A 13,649-nucleotide genomic window follows, 5' to 3' on the forward strand; every position below is an offset into this window, starting at 1 on the left:
GAAACGGAAAAAAGTCGAGTTTGCTAGGCTGCAAGTAACGATGAGAAGCTTTACGATGGAGGTACAGTTGAACCAGCCAGGTAGGGGTTTGGGGAGGGAATGAAAGGACAGGAGAAATGGACGGAGAATCAGGTTCAACAGGAACTATGCTGAGAAACAGCTTCAGAGATCCACCACTGCCTCTCCAATATGTATGGACCAAGCAGCACTCTCTACCAGGAGGTGGGGGTAGGTGAAGATTTCCTTTGTGCAAAGAATATAGTACTAACAGTCACGGCTCTGGAGTCTAGAATCCCCCATCTACGTCATCAGTTAGTCTAGCTCTAGTAAGATGGCAGGCACGGCTTAAATGTTCACAATTTGACTAAGGACTGTATTTGATCCCCAAGATTTATCACAGTGTTGGATCACGATTAGAAGAGAAGAGAAATGCCCTTAGAGCATTCCAAGAAGTCCATAAATGGGAAGAGCATGGGAGGAGAGGAAAACGAAAAACCCAATTCTAACCAGGGTGAAAGACACTCAGAATATGTAGGACACAGACATTCCCTCTTGGCATGGATGTTTTAATGACCCAGGATGACTGAAGAGAGACGTGAAGACAGAGTTCATTCCCTCTACTCTTCCATTTGAGCTCTATCACTGGGTCTGTGACCCCAGGTCCCATAACAGATCCAAAGGACACTGCATTTGGGCTAACCTCAGCCACACCGCCATCAAGGGACTGAAGTCGTGAGTTCCTACAGGGCTCTGTGCTAGGAACCGACCTACCAGGTGGCCCGCGTCCCCTGAGGATGTCTGCAATCCTGAAACCAAGATCCAGGAACTCAGAAGTCAGTGCCTCAGAGATCTGTTACAGGGCCTGAAACAAAACGTAGTTGGAAAGGCACTGGAGTCACCATCTGTCACCTGGGCTGAGAACAATTTGTGTAGGTAACTCTGAATGACTCACACAGAAGTTTTACTGCTTCGGAGTAATGTTGCTACAGGCTGCTCAGCTATTTGCAATTCAGGATGCCTATAATCTCAGCCATGGAAGAAGAAACTTTAGTTTGGGGTTACAACTCCAAACCATTTCCAGGTAGGTTTAAAACAAAAAAAAAAAAAAAAACAGCCACTGGCCTTAGGCAAGTCACTGTTTCTTTTCTTCACCTGTGAAAAACAAGGGAAATGGACTTTGCCTCTAGGAAAATAAGGAGAGGATTCAGGAGCCCCCCCCCCCACCACAAAAAGCTCAGGTCTCCATCCACGGCCCCACCTTCTTAAATGGAGCCAGTCCCTCGTTAGCAACAGAGAACTTGCTGGGGTCTCCGAACCAAACCCTGAAAACACGGGAGGCCAGATCGCTTTCTGTGGAGCATCCAAGGTTTTTGGGAAGAGTGCTGGTTAGGAAAATGACCCGGTTCTCTATACATCCCTATCCTCCCTCCCCCTCCCACTCAAGGAAACGAGAGATGGCTGGTTCGGGAGCGAGTAAATCTCTGGACTGTCTCCCACAATAACCTCCTTCCGGTTCAGCCTGACGACTCCAATTCTCCAATCACACCCGTGCACATAAAGGAGACGGTACAGAGTGGCCTGGAGCTCACAAAATCTTTTATGGACTTTACTTGTTAAAGAGTTAAGTACAAAAACAAGAACAAAAAAATTTGTGGTCTCAATTCTTGATTTGTGTTTCTGAATGCAAAGGTTTGGTTGCTAGCGACAGATTATAAAAAATTAACACTCCCAGAAAGTCTCAATTCGGGGGATCAGAGCATCCCCACACTCGATGTGGTCACCACAAGCCTATACTCAACACCATCCCTATTCCAGGAGCCACAAATAAAAATCACATTGAAACAAATTCTATTAGGTTATAAATATGAAAGTGGCTTTGCCTTTGAAGGAGTCCTTGAAAGCCTGGCCTTGGCACTCAGCACACCCGGGTTCTACCCCGGGCTCTGCACGTATCACTTGGGTATGTCACTTCCTCTGGGCGGATTCCCATGGTTCTCCTGGAAAGTACGCACACGGAGACTTTCCTTGCGGTGGTAAGTCAGAGATTCAACCAGGCCGTCCAAAGACAATAAAAGTGGCTCATTTTACTTTAGTGCTTACTGAATGCATGCACTTTGCCTGGATTAACCCACTTAATCCTCAAAATAATCATAAGAGCAGAAGTGGGTTTATTATTTTACTATTACTTAGAGGCTAGTAAAACGTAAGCTTCAGAACCTCTCGCTTGTACAGTCTCTTAACTATGGGAGACACCCGCGGCGTTTGCCAGCCTATAAAAATGAGGCATTTGTTGTGATTTATCATCCTAAATAAATGTTCACTTTAGCACCTAATTTGGTGGTCATAATTTGATATACTTTTTCTTTAAGAGGGCCCTGCCAATTATGTAAACTTTATTTGCCTCTAAAAATGTAAAACTTTAATTGCAGATGAGAGTAATGATCCTATTTGGCAGATGATGAAACTGAGATCCAGAGAGGTTAAGTCACTTGCCCAAGTACACACAGCCAGTTAGTGCTGGGAATGCACATTTGAACCCAGGCAGTCTGGCTCGGAGTGCTCTTACCCATATCCTTTACTGCTTCTTATTTTTACACAGAGCCACTAGCAAACTCTCTGGGACATTCTGAACATGCAATAATTAGTCGCTTTCATTATTTTGTACATGAAAAACTGCTTTTGTAATAAGAGGAATACAGCCCTATCCTGATTTAAAGAAGCCATATCAGTTTGAAACTTGGGAAACAGATACATCTGTAACTGGCTGACTTTATACAAGAGACTTCCTTTTTAACATTAATTTCCTGGAAGGTCCTTCTAAAGCCGTATTATTCTAAGTGTGGTCCACGGATCATCTATAACAGGATCCCCGGAGCCCCACCCCAAACCTAATGGATCTAAATGGATGGGAGTGGGGGCTCAGGAGTCTGCGTAGTTAATGAGCTCCTGAGCTCTATTTGCACACCAGCGTATGAAGACCACTGCTGATAGCCCTCCCCGGCTATGGGTAACAAATGGGGCAGAGGGCCCCAGGGGAGAAAGGAGCTTGAATTTAAGGCATCATTAGTGATATTGACATATGAAGGTAATTAACAAGTAGCAGTTGCAATGGGAGCCAAGGGGTCATGTTCATGTAAGTTGAAACTTACATAATTCACATATTCATTTACATTTAACAATTAAGTTTGTATGTAACTTTGAAGACCATAATTATGGAGAATAAGCACCAACTACACGCCCACGTGCTGTTGTTTTAAGTATGTTAATTCTTTCAATCTTCAAACTCCTTTTAAATTTTTTTTTTCAACGTTTATTTATTTTTGGGACAGAGAGAGACAGAGCATGAACGGGGGAGGGGCAGAGAGAGAGGGAGACACAGAATCCGAAACAGGCTCCAGGCTCTAAGCCATCAGCCCAGAGCCTGACGCGGGGCTCGAACTCACGGACCGCGAGATCGTGACCTGGCTGAAGTCGGACGCTTAACCGACTGCGCCACCCAGGCGCCCCCAAACTCCTTTTAATTAAGTAATTTCATCATTCTCACTCTCGAGATGGAGATGGGTAAATAGAGACTCCCAGACAGACAGTAAGTAACTCTCCAGTACGTGCAGAGCCAGGATTTGGACCCAGGAAATCTGGTTCTGGAGCCTGTGTTCTTAAATCCCACATCACTCACACACACACACACACACACACACACACACACCTTTTAATAGAGATAAAAAGGTAAAATTGCAAACTTTCATAGAACTTCGTATCCTGCAGTTTCTGTCTGAGTTAGTCATTTTCAAGATGAATAAACAGTGCTGTGGTTTGAGGCAGCAAGAATCCCTAAAATGGGCCAAAGCCATGTCACTCCGTGCAGGAAAAGTCTAGAGTGCTAAGCCCACTTGCTCTGGCAGATGCTGGCACTTCCATCCTTCCTCCTAACTCATAAATATAATCCTTGTTCCAGTTTCTCCCACACTTTCCTCCCTCCACCACCCCCCCCCACAAAAGTTTCAAGCTCTTTACCCCAAATTCCTTCCCTCTGCGCTTCAGCCGCCCAAGCCCAGCAGCAGGAGCTAATGTAAATGCGGACACCAGGCCAGGCACTTGAGGCGTATTCACTGTGCAATCTTTTACACCCTAGTAGTACCCACATTTTAAAGAATTGGAGGTTGAGGCCCCCAGTGACTTGCCCAGGATCACAGAGCCGGCAAGTGACAGGACCAGGAATCAAACCCAGGCAGCCTGACACCAAGCCCGTGCCCTTAACCACTCTGCTAACACGTCTACCATTTACTGAGTGCCCACTGCATACCAGATCCTTTGCACAAACTAGCCGCTGAATCCTTACAAGCATGCTCGAGAGGAGGTGTATTCTCTGCTGCGACCAAGCAGAAAGCAAGGCCCAGAAAGATTACACAGCCTGTCCAGGCCACACAACTGTAAAGGGCTAAGTGAAGGCCAGATTTTCTTTTCTGGATCCAAAGCCTGCGCTTTCCCCACTCCACCTCTCCCCCTCCTGGAATTTCTACTGGTTCCTCCTCCTGCCTGACAAGCCTACAAGAGAAGGATCGCCTAGTTTATTTTGCAGAAATCACATCCACGTGCAGACTCAACCAGAGAGTAACCACCTTCCAGATCTGCTCTTCAAACCACAGTGCTGGAAAAGGAAGAGGACAAGTAAGCCTACTTATCTCCTGTTCCCATCGTGTGAAACACGCTTTAAGCTACACAATTTTAAAATAATTTAAATGAGGCGTGTGTGAACAGCACCCAGAGATGCAGGTAAGCACTGCCTGCTTTAACTGGGGCACAGCCACTTCCCCCATGAGGTCTTCAGGCGGATATCTGTCTCAGTTCGTCGTATGTTTTTCAACAGGCTTTGCTGTTCCTCAGACATGGCATTGAGCGTTCATACATGTAGGACTTAACCACCTGTGAGGTTAGGCCTTTTGAAACACGAACTCCTGGCAGACGCACAGAATATAAACTAGGGGAAGTGAGCCTTGGGTTCTGGTCCTCCCCGTCAGGCCACCTTTAAACGGCTAACCCACTGATAGGAACCTGATGGGAAACGTGTTACCCTGGCTTTCAGATGGGGAAAGTGGAGGGTTCTGGGAGTTTGGAATTTCTCCTAGATTGTGCTTTCCCCTGAACAATTAGGAACGACGGTAGTTAACACACTACCCCCTACATGCATCCTGAGGAAGAAACTTTGCAATTAACTGGGGGCTCTCTCTCAACAATGAACATCACGCAACAAACTAGGAGAAATCCGCGCAGATAACGGGAGCCAAGATCTGGTTGTGCAGGACTTTCAAGTCCCAGACACAATTCTGCAGGAAGTTCACCCTCCGGGCGATCGCCAAGAGTGACCAATAGAGGGGGAAGCGCAGGAGAAGACTGGGGAACGGAGAGCAGAAGGGGCTACGATGTGACAGGAGGTGGAGGTGATCCCTCCCTTCCTCGCGTCCAGGACCCATCCGAGGGCGTCTGTCCAACAGCCACGCGCCACGAGAAGCCGGTGGGAAGGGACGGCAGCCCGCGCCCGGAGCCATCCCTAGGTCCTCCCACCTCTACTTACTTGCTCCGAAGTGTCATCCCGGGGCCAGGCCTCTCCCAGCGACCCCGCGCAGAGCGGCAGCCCCAAGCACAGCCCCAGCAGCAGGAGCATGGCGGGGGCTAAGGCGCGGCGGCAGGGACCAGGCGGGACGCGCTCAAGGGACCGCTCCCGGGCTCGGCGGCTGCAGAGGCGCTCGGCCCCGCCTCCGCGCCCCCTCCGGGCCCCGCCCCCCACGCGCCCCGCCCCCGGCCCGGCCCGCGTCGATCCCGGTCCCAGGCGGGTCTCCACCGCCCCAGGGAGGAGGCCCCCGCAGGCCAGCCTCACCGCGAGCCAGCTCGCCCCCCGGTCCCCTCCGCGGCCCGCCCTTCAGCTCCGCCCTCCTCGCCCCGTCTCCCTCAGTCGCCTTCTGCCGCCACCTTCAGGGCTTATGACACCTGCCACCCCATCCCCAAATCTTTCTCTCCAGCAAGGTGTGAAATGCTTCTTCCTGGACTAGCTAAAATTCCTGTCGCAGGAGGATACGGGAGTAGCCAGCCTGGCCCTCAGCATACTGCCCACCGCCCCCCCCAACCCCCTGCTCTATATACCAATACCCCCCATCTGTTAAATATACTCCCTCCCCTGCTCTATAGCCACAACCACTCCTTCCCTGCTAGCATGAAGCCAACAGGAGACCTTCTGACTTCTGCCCAGAGAATGGCATATGCCCCTTGGCATCCTGCACTGATGCATAAAAGTCAAATTAAGGGACGATAATTAGTCGTCTGATGCAGAGAGTACTAGCAATGTTGTCCTCTTTTATGCAGTTCTGGCATAGGGGGCAGAAAAGGAGAGGCCAGAACTGGCCCTGTGTAGAGTCTCTCTAAATTTTTGGTTATTAATCATGAAAATCAGTATCATTGTATATGTCAGTGACAAACTATTGGTGATAATTCCGTTCCGCCCTAGGAAGAATTACCTGTCAACCACCCACACGCAGGCTTGATAGCATGGGCACCAAGTTTTTATCTGGTAAACACACACTGTAGCTAGAGCTGCTCGTTTATTTCAACTTTCAAAAGACAATCACTTCCAAGACGTTTTCTCTGTCTCTGTTAAGAACTGCATCCAAGTCCATGAGCTGAATGATACTGAGAGGGTGGCAACAACCTCAGTGGCTAAGAACTGGGAAATGGCTAACTCAAATAATGGAACATCCATCCTGTGGAATCTTATACAGCCAGTAAGTAGTAATCACAAAGTCTGTGGAAACAGGAAAAAAGCAAACAAACAAACAAACAAAAAAGGTTTACAGTATAATCTAAAGGAAAACCTCAACAGTATGGTTATAATTAGGTAAAAATACGGATTCATACACATAAGGACTAGGGAAAAAAAACATAAAAAATGAAAAGAATGGGTGGTTAGTTTATGTTGATACCTCTTCTTAAAATACTTTACCTACTCTTTTTTTTTTAATTTTTTTTATGTTTATTTATTTTTGAGACAGAGAATGAACGGGGGAGGGTCAGAGAGAGAGGGAGACACAGAATCTGAAGCAGGCTCCAGGCTCTGAGCTGTCAGCACAGAGCCCGATGCAGGGCTTGAACTCACAGACTGTGAGATCATGACCTGAGCCAAAGTCAGTCACCCAACCGACTGAGCCACCCAGGCACCCCTACTTTATCTACTCTTATTGAAATGCTCTTTGCTCAACAAAGACATTAGGAGAAGGGAAAAAAACGTGTTGCCATTGTAAAACAAAGGAAAATCATTGGCATTAGCAGCTACTCATTTCTAAGCCTAACCACTAGCGCAGTAAAATACACGCAACCAACAAGAAGCAACAGCAGCTGGCCCAGCAAGGTTTTACAGCAAAACCACTAGTAAACAAGAACTCTGAAGAAGGGTCAAAGCATTTTTATTTTTAGTTCTTTAACACAATCTACCAGTGAGGTTGCCAACGTACCCTGTACCCAGGCTGACTCAGAAACCTCGCAGCATACAAATTATGTGCACACCCTCCCCTCGTTTCTAACTAAGGAGGACAGTCCCGGATCTTCTGGAATCAAAGCTTGCCTATTCCCCACTCCCCTCCCAGAAGAAAAATACCTACTATATAAACTGAAGTTGAATTGGGACAGAGCCGCTTTTTTTTTTAATTTTTTTAATATGAAATTTATTGTCGAATTGGTGTCCATACAACACCCAGTGCTCATGCCAACAGGTGCCCTCCTCAATACCCATCACCCGCCCTCCCACCCCCCATCAACCCTCAGTGTGTTCTCAGTTTTGAAGAGTCTCTTATGGTTTGGCTCTCTCCCTAACTTTTTTTTTCCCTTCCCCTCCCCCATGGTCTTCTGTTAAGTTTCTCAGGATCCACATAAGAGTGAAAACATAGGATCTGTCTTTCTCTGTAGGACTTATTTCACTTAGCATAACACTGTCCAATTCCATCCACGTTGCTACCAAAGGCCAGATTTCATTCTTTCTCATTGCCACGTAGTATTCCATTGTGTATATAAACCACAGTTTCTTTGTCCACTCATCAGTTGATGGACATTTAGGCTCTTTCCATAATTTGAGAGCCGCATTTTTTGAAAGGGGACAATAGCTACTATTATTTCGATCCTCCGACAGAACTGGGACCACATCTTTGTCTTCCCCTTCCTTTATCCCCTCTCCATTTTTTCCACATTTGTCCCGACTGGTCTCTGCAAAGGTCCAATGTCAAGGAAAATGACTTTTACTTTCTTCATCTTGTGGGACTCTCCCGTTGTCCTGCAGGCCCTGGTTCTGCTGCATGGTCATGCTTAGTTCAAGGACAGCTCTGCCAGCTGGATCAGAAATTCCTGGGGGAAAAGCATCTCCCACAACTTCTAGCACCGGGCTAAATACATGGTTAGCACTTGGTGAACATTCGATGAAGGACATTAGGAGATGGGAGGCTGTGGGGTGGGAGCCCCAGCTGGCTGTGCAGGAAAGAAGGCTGGGCTAGCATCCCAACGTAGCCACTACCCAGCTACACAACTTGGGGGACTTTCAGAAATTCCTAGTATCTGCAATACCGTAATAGCCCAGGCTTCTTCGTGACTTCTGAGCATCTGCATGACTGAATAGGGTCGCTCTTTACATTTTTTTTAATGTTTATTTTGAGAGAGAGAAAGACAGCATGTGAGTGGGAGAGGGGCAAAGAGAGACAGGGAGACACAGAATCCGAAGCAGGCTCCAGGCTCCAAGCTGTCAGCACAGAGCCCGACGCGGGGCTCGAACTCACAAACTGTGAGATCGTGACCTGAGCCGAAGTCGTATGCTCAACTGATTGAGCCACCCAGGCCCACCGGGTTGCTCTTTGAAAACTATGTCGGTGTAATAAAAATAAGACCCAGTGAAAGTTTTCCAAAACTGTTCACAAACATCGGTCATGACTTATATTGGCCTTATAAAGAAGGATGAAAAAATTAACTGCCCCCCCAAAAAGGGGCTGAAGTGCAACCCCCCACATTTGTCTTTTGAGGTCATGTTTCTCATTCACCTCCAGGGGAGCTGGTCTTCCAGTTTGAGACTCCTGAGCTCTTAGAACCTCAGAGCTCACAGCTAAACCTCAGAAGACCCTAAAGGACATCTGACTCTGTGTTGGCCAAGGATTGGCTCGTGCTCATTTTTATATCCTGGCACATGCTCTGGAATACGGCAGACACGCAGTTCATCCGACGGGTGCGTGAAAGAAGGCATATCTGTCGTCATGCTCCCCGTGCTAGCTGTGTGCGATACAACAGAAGTTGCAGGCATGGTCCATCACCTGGAGGAACTGACCATTTGGATGCGAAGGTGGCACTAACAAACGACATCATCTGAGCTCAAATCGTGAGATGGTAATGTAGACGAGGGTGAGACACAGCTGTGGACAAGGGGAATTAGAGAAAGCTTCATGAAGGACGTGGAAGTTATCGGCGTGAATCAGGTTTTGGAAGTCAGCTGGAGAAGAGGGAGATTAAGGAGACAGAGAAGGGAGAGGATACAAGAGTGGGAAAGGCTTTGATGTCAGGAAAATGACAATACAAGCAAGACACAGGACAGAAGGGTTCAAGTTTGGGGAATGACTTGTAGAGTTTTCTTGAGCTGAATGGTGGAAAAGGAGTGTTCAGTGATCCCCAAGTACAAATCCGCTGATCAGTGGCTCATGACAATGTTTTCTCCAGCTCCTTGCAACAGGGGAAAAAAGAAGGCATTGCAGTCCACCTTTTTCACAAAGCTAAATTTTTTTTTAAAGAACTGTCTTGTGCTCTCAAGGTCTTTGTTATTCCCATCAATGACAGTGTCTCACTATGGGCCCTGGGGGTGGGAGAGTGAAATGAGCATGTCCCCCGGGGAGGTATGTATCCTGTCGGGTGAGAAGAATGGTAAACCAGAATCTTAGGAAGGTGTTTGGGGTGTTGGGGGGTGGGGTGGGGTGGGGACATGCCATTGCAAAACCTGTCCACACACCCCCAAAACATTGTACCATATCCCTAGAAGTTATAAAGATATTCCTATTTCAGTTACCCATGCTTGCTCCCACTATTGGTACTATAAATTGAGTAGGTGAATGAATACAAGTACTTTTTAGAGACGTCAGTGTTAGTGACTCCCCACCTAGGATTCAGCTGGCCAAGTGACAACGAGCCCAGCCTGTATGTGCAGAAAGCTCTACAGATGTGTGTGATATGCCCCAGAGTTGAAAGCCAAAGAAAAATCTAATCTCTCACAAATCTGCATATTCATCTACGCTTTGACCCAGCGAACCCATTTTGAGCAGTTTATCATAAAAATAAACCTGCTCACATACAAAAGGATGTAGATACACAGTTATTCATTACAGAATTGTTTTCAATGCCCGGAGTCTGGAAACAATCCAGAAGTTCATTAACAGGAGGAGTCTGGTTAAATATAACGTGGTACTATGAACCTACAGGAAAGAATGAAGAAGCTTTCTAGGTACTGATATAGATACTGAACATATTATATAATTAAGAAAAAAAGCAAGTGTGGTATGTACTGAGTGTGTAGTACAGGATACACTGTCTTTAGTGTAAGAAAGGAAGAAGGTAAGATACCTAACTGCTGAAAGGAATTTGCACGAAGGAATCCCAGGAAGGACAAACAATGAAGAGAAGTGTTTGAGGAAGGCAGAATGGTGAGAAAACGGGAACAGGACAGAATCTAGCACAAGGAAGGGAGAGATTCTGTTTTCACGTTTAATTCTTTTTTTTTTTTTTTTTTTTTTTTGCTTTTGAGCACCATAAATGTACTACCTCTTCAGGATTAATCAATGAACTTAAAAGTGTAGCTACAACAACAACAGCAGCAACAAGAATGGAAAAGCTGACTCCTGAGGTTTCTCTCCCATCATTCATCTCTATCGCGACTGTTGGGTAAATACTGACCGCAATAGCATATGGTGGGAGGGGACTGTACTCCCTACCTCCAGCTTCCCCCAAACACACACACACATACACACACACACACACACACACACCCATACTCAACAACTTCTGGTTTCCTAAGCACTCTTGGTCATTCCTGCCCTCTTGCTTAGCATGGACTCTTCTCTTTTCTGGAATGCCTTCCATGGGCTCCCCACCCAATCCTGCAAACGTCACTTCCTCCTCCATGGTCCCGGTCAAGTTGGTAAGTGCTATCGTGCACACCTCTGATGGAGCCCTCATCTCTTTGTTTACCTGCCTGTCTTTCTCACTAAACCACCACCCACTGAAGGGTAGGCTCTGAGTTTTGTTCGTCTTTACATGTGCATTGTCAGCTTCCAGCGTGTCATCCAAGCTTGAGAAATATTTATCGAATGAGTGAGGAAGGCTCCGTTAGAATGGTATGCTTTCTATATTGTACGTTTCACTGAGAATTTCTAGAACACCAGCATGCAGGGCACGCAAGACCTTAGATGAGCACAGATGTCCCTGGAGGTGCACATTTTCAAAGAGAAACATAATACTGTCTCCTCAATTGCCAAAAACATTTAGCCCACAACGATCCCTCTTCATCATGTATTTTTGTAAGAGTTATAATTACAAGAACCGGGGCAACACAAGGGGATTTTAGACCCTCAATATAATATTCTGTGTGATGCTCAATCTTCTCTTAGATTATTAGATTCCTGATAGACCTGAATTCTACATGGTGACAGAAATCAAGTACGAATCCAACAATTCCCCACTTCTACGTCTAGTTTTCTATCCCAGACACCCTTGCCCCCCTCAAAAAATCTGCTTTCGGAACCCTGTACAATCTGTCTCCAAGCACACACATCAGAAGCATCTCTCTCCCTTGAAAAATGTTACGGTTTATATGTAGTAATGTATTTTTAATATTCTTGAGGTCATCAAAAGGCACAGTCACTGCTAATGTTGCCTTATTTCCTCAAGTTGCACACACACGCACAAATCAAAGCCGGTCCTTCACCCTTTGGCATTAGCCAGAGATGGCTGCCTTTGTCTTCTGCATCTGCATTAATATGGAATTAAAGCCAGCAAATAGTTCTGAAGAAATATTTGACGGCTGAACAATGCTTTGTCTCCACAGAAGTGCTCATTAAACAGCGAACCATCTCAGTGCAAAGCTAAGGATAATTTTCATTTTCTTTTGGAGGGATGCCCAGGGCAACAAGCTGTGTCCTAGTTTTCCAGGCTTTAACCTGCGACCACGGAACACTTGAAATAGCACAGAGGAGCCACCGACGCTATGATGGAGATGGACATCCAGTTCAACCTGCCTCAGTGCCCGAGGTTAATGCCCCTTCCTGCTACTGTCTGACTCCAGGGCACAAAGACAGAGGAGCCAGCAAAGCCTGCGCTTGATCCACAGGGTGCGTTTTCTCCCCAGAGACCCGCCAGATCCTTTCCAGACAGATGCTGGGAGACGTCCGGAGAACTTTCACCGAAAGCCACAGGTGGGTCTTTGGAAGGCTTCTGAATAAAACAAAACAGCGTTGGCTTTGTCGTTGATGCCGAGAGGTATCTCGTACCCCGTGAATCAGACCTAACAACCAAGCTGTCATCAGGGTCTTTCGGTGGCACTCGTGGGCTTGCTGCCTGCTGGCAGGAGAGAAAGTCTCCCGTCTGCGCAACACGCGCAGCAGGTTTGGATCTCACGGGTTTAGCAGACTTGCTAAACAAAACAGGTAATCCTTTTCCCCCTACATCTCAGGGGTTCCCATACTGAGTTCCCATTCTCCCACACAGAACAAACTTTACTCTTGCCAAATTCGTGATAAAACACCAATATGGATGTTTTTAAAAACATATTGTTTTCTTAGTCAACTTGGGGTTCTTTGCCTTCTTAACTATCCACTGGATTGGTTCTAAACTCCATTAAGTCATGAGGTAGTGGAGTGGGGGTACAAAGGAGGGGCCACTGGTCCGTGGTCACCACCTGTGTTATGCACTGAATGTTTGGATCCCTCCAAATTAATATGCTAAAGCCATGACCCCCAATGTGATGGTATTTAGAGGTGGAGCCTTGAAGAGGTAATTACGGTTAGATGAGGTCACAAGGGTGGGGTTCCCACGATGGGATTCGGGACCTTATGAGAAGAGCTGTGTAAGGACACAGTGAGAAAACGACCATCAACAAGCCAAGAAGAGAATCCTCACCAGGAACTGAATTGGCCAATACTTTGCTCTTGGGCTTCCAGCCTTGAGAACTGTAAGAAATAAATGTCCTTATTTAAGCCACTCAGTCTACAGTATTTTGTTACAGCAGCCTGCCGCTGACTAAAACAACCCGTCCGCATTGCTATGTGCGCCATCCCATCTAACTTAGGGACATATGTCTGTCTGCCTCTGTGCTGGACTCCACTCAGTGACTCAAGAGCCCATCTGGCCTCTGGTTATAAAGTTTATCTCCATTCACCCCAAATTCCCTCCTTCCATTTGCAAAGCCCTTCCAGGTCTGCTGACCCTCAGGCTCGCATGCCTATCCTCCTCAGTCATCTAGCGACACCCAGACTCTTCCTGTCTCCATTAGGACCTCCATCGGGCTTACTGAAGGCTTCTTAGACATGACCCCCAAAGAACAATCCATACAAGCAAAAAATCATTAAATTGGACTTCACCAAACATGAAAA

General features: G+C 46.8%; 1 protein-coding gene across 1 annotated transcript in view; it reads right to left on the reverse strand.

The window, feature by feature from the left end:
• Window positions 1-5,757, reverse strand: part of ITIH5 (inter-alpha-trypsin inhibitor heavy chain 5) — a 79,142-nt gene extending 73,385 nt beyond the window's left edge. Inside the window, exon 1 of the mRNA XM_027073373.2 lies at window positions 5,573-5,757. Within this exon, the coding sequence (XP_026929174.1) occupies window positions 5,573-5,662 (90 nt within the window). The 5' untranslated portion in view covers window positions 5,663-5,757. The remainder of the gene's footprint in view (window positions 1-5,572) is intronic.
• Between the last annotated feature and the right edge of the window lie 7,892 nt (window positions 5,758-13,649).

The sequence above is a fragment of the Acinonyx jubatus genome, chromosome B4 (genome assembly GCF_027475565.1).
Source record: "Acinonyx jubatus isolate Ajub_Pintada_27869175 chromosome B4, VMU_Ajub_asm_v1.0, whole genome shotgun sequence".
Taxonomy (NCBI): domain Eukaryota; kingdom Metazoa; phylum Chordata; class Mammalia; order Carnivora; family Felidae; genus Acinonyx; species Acinonyx jubatus.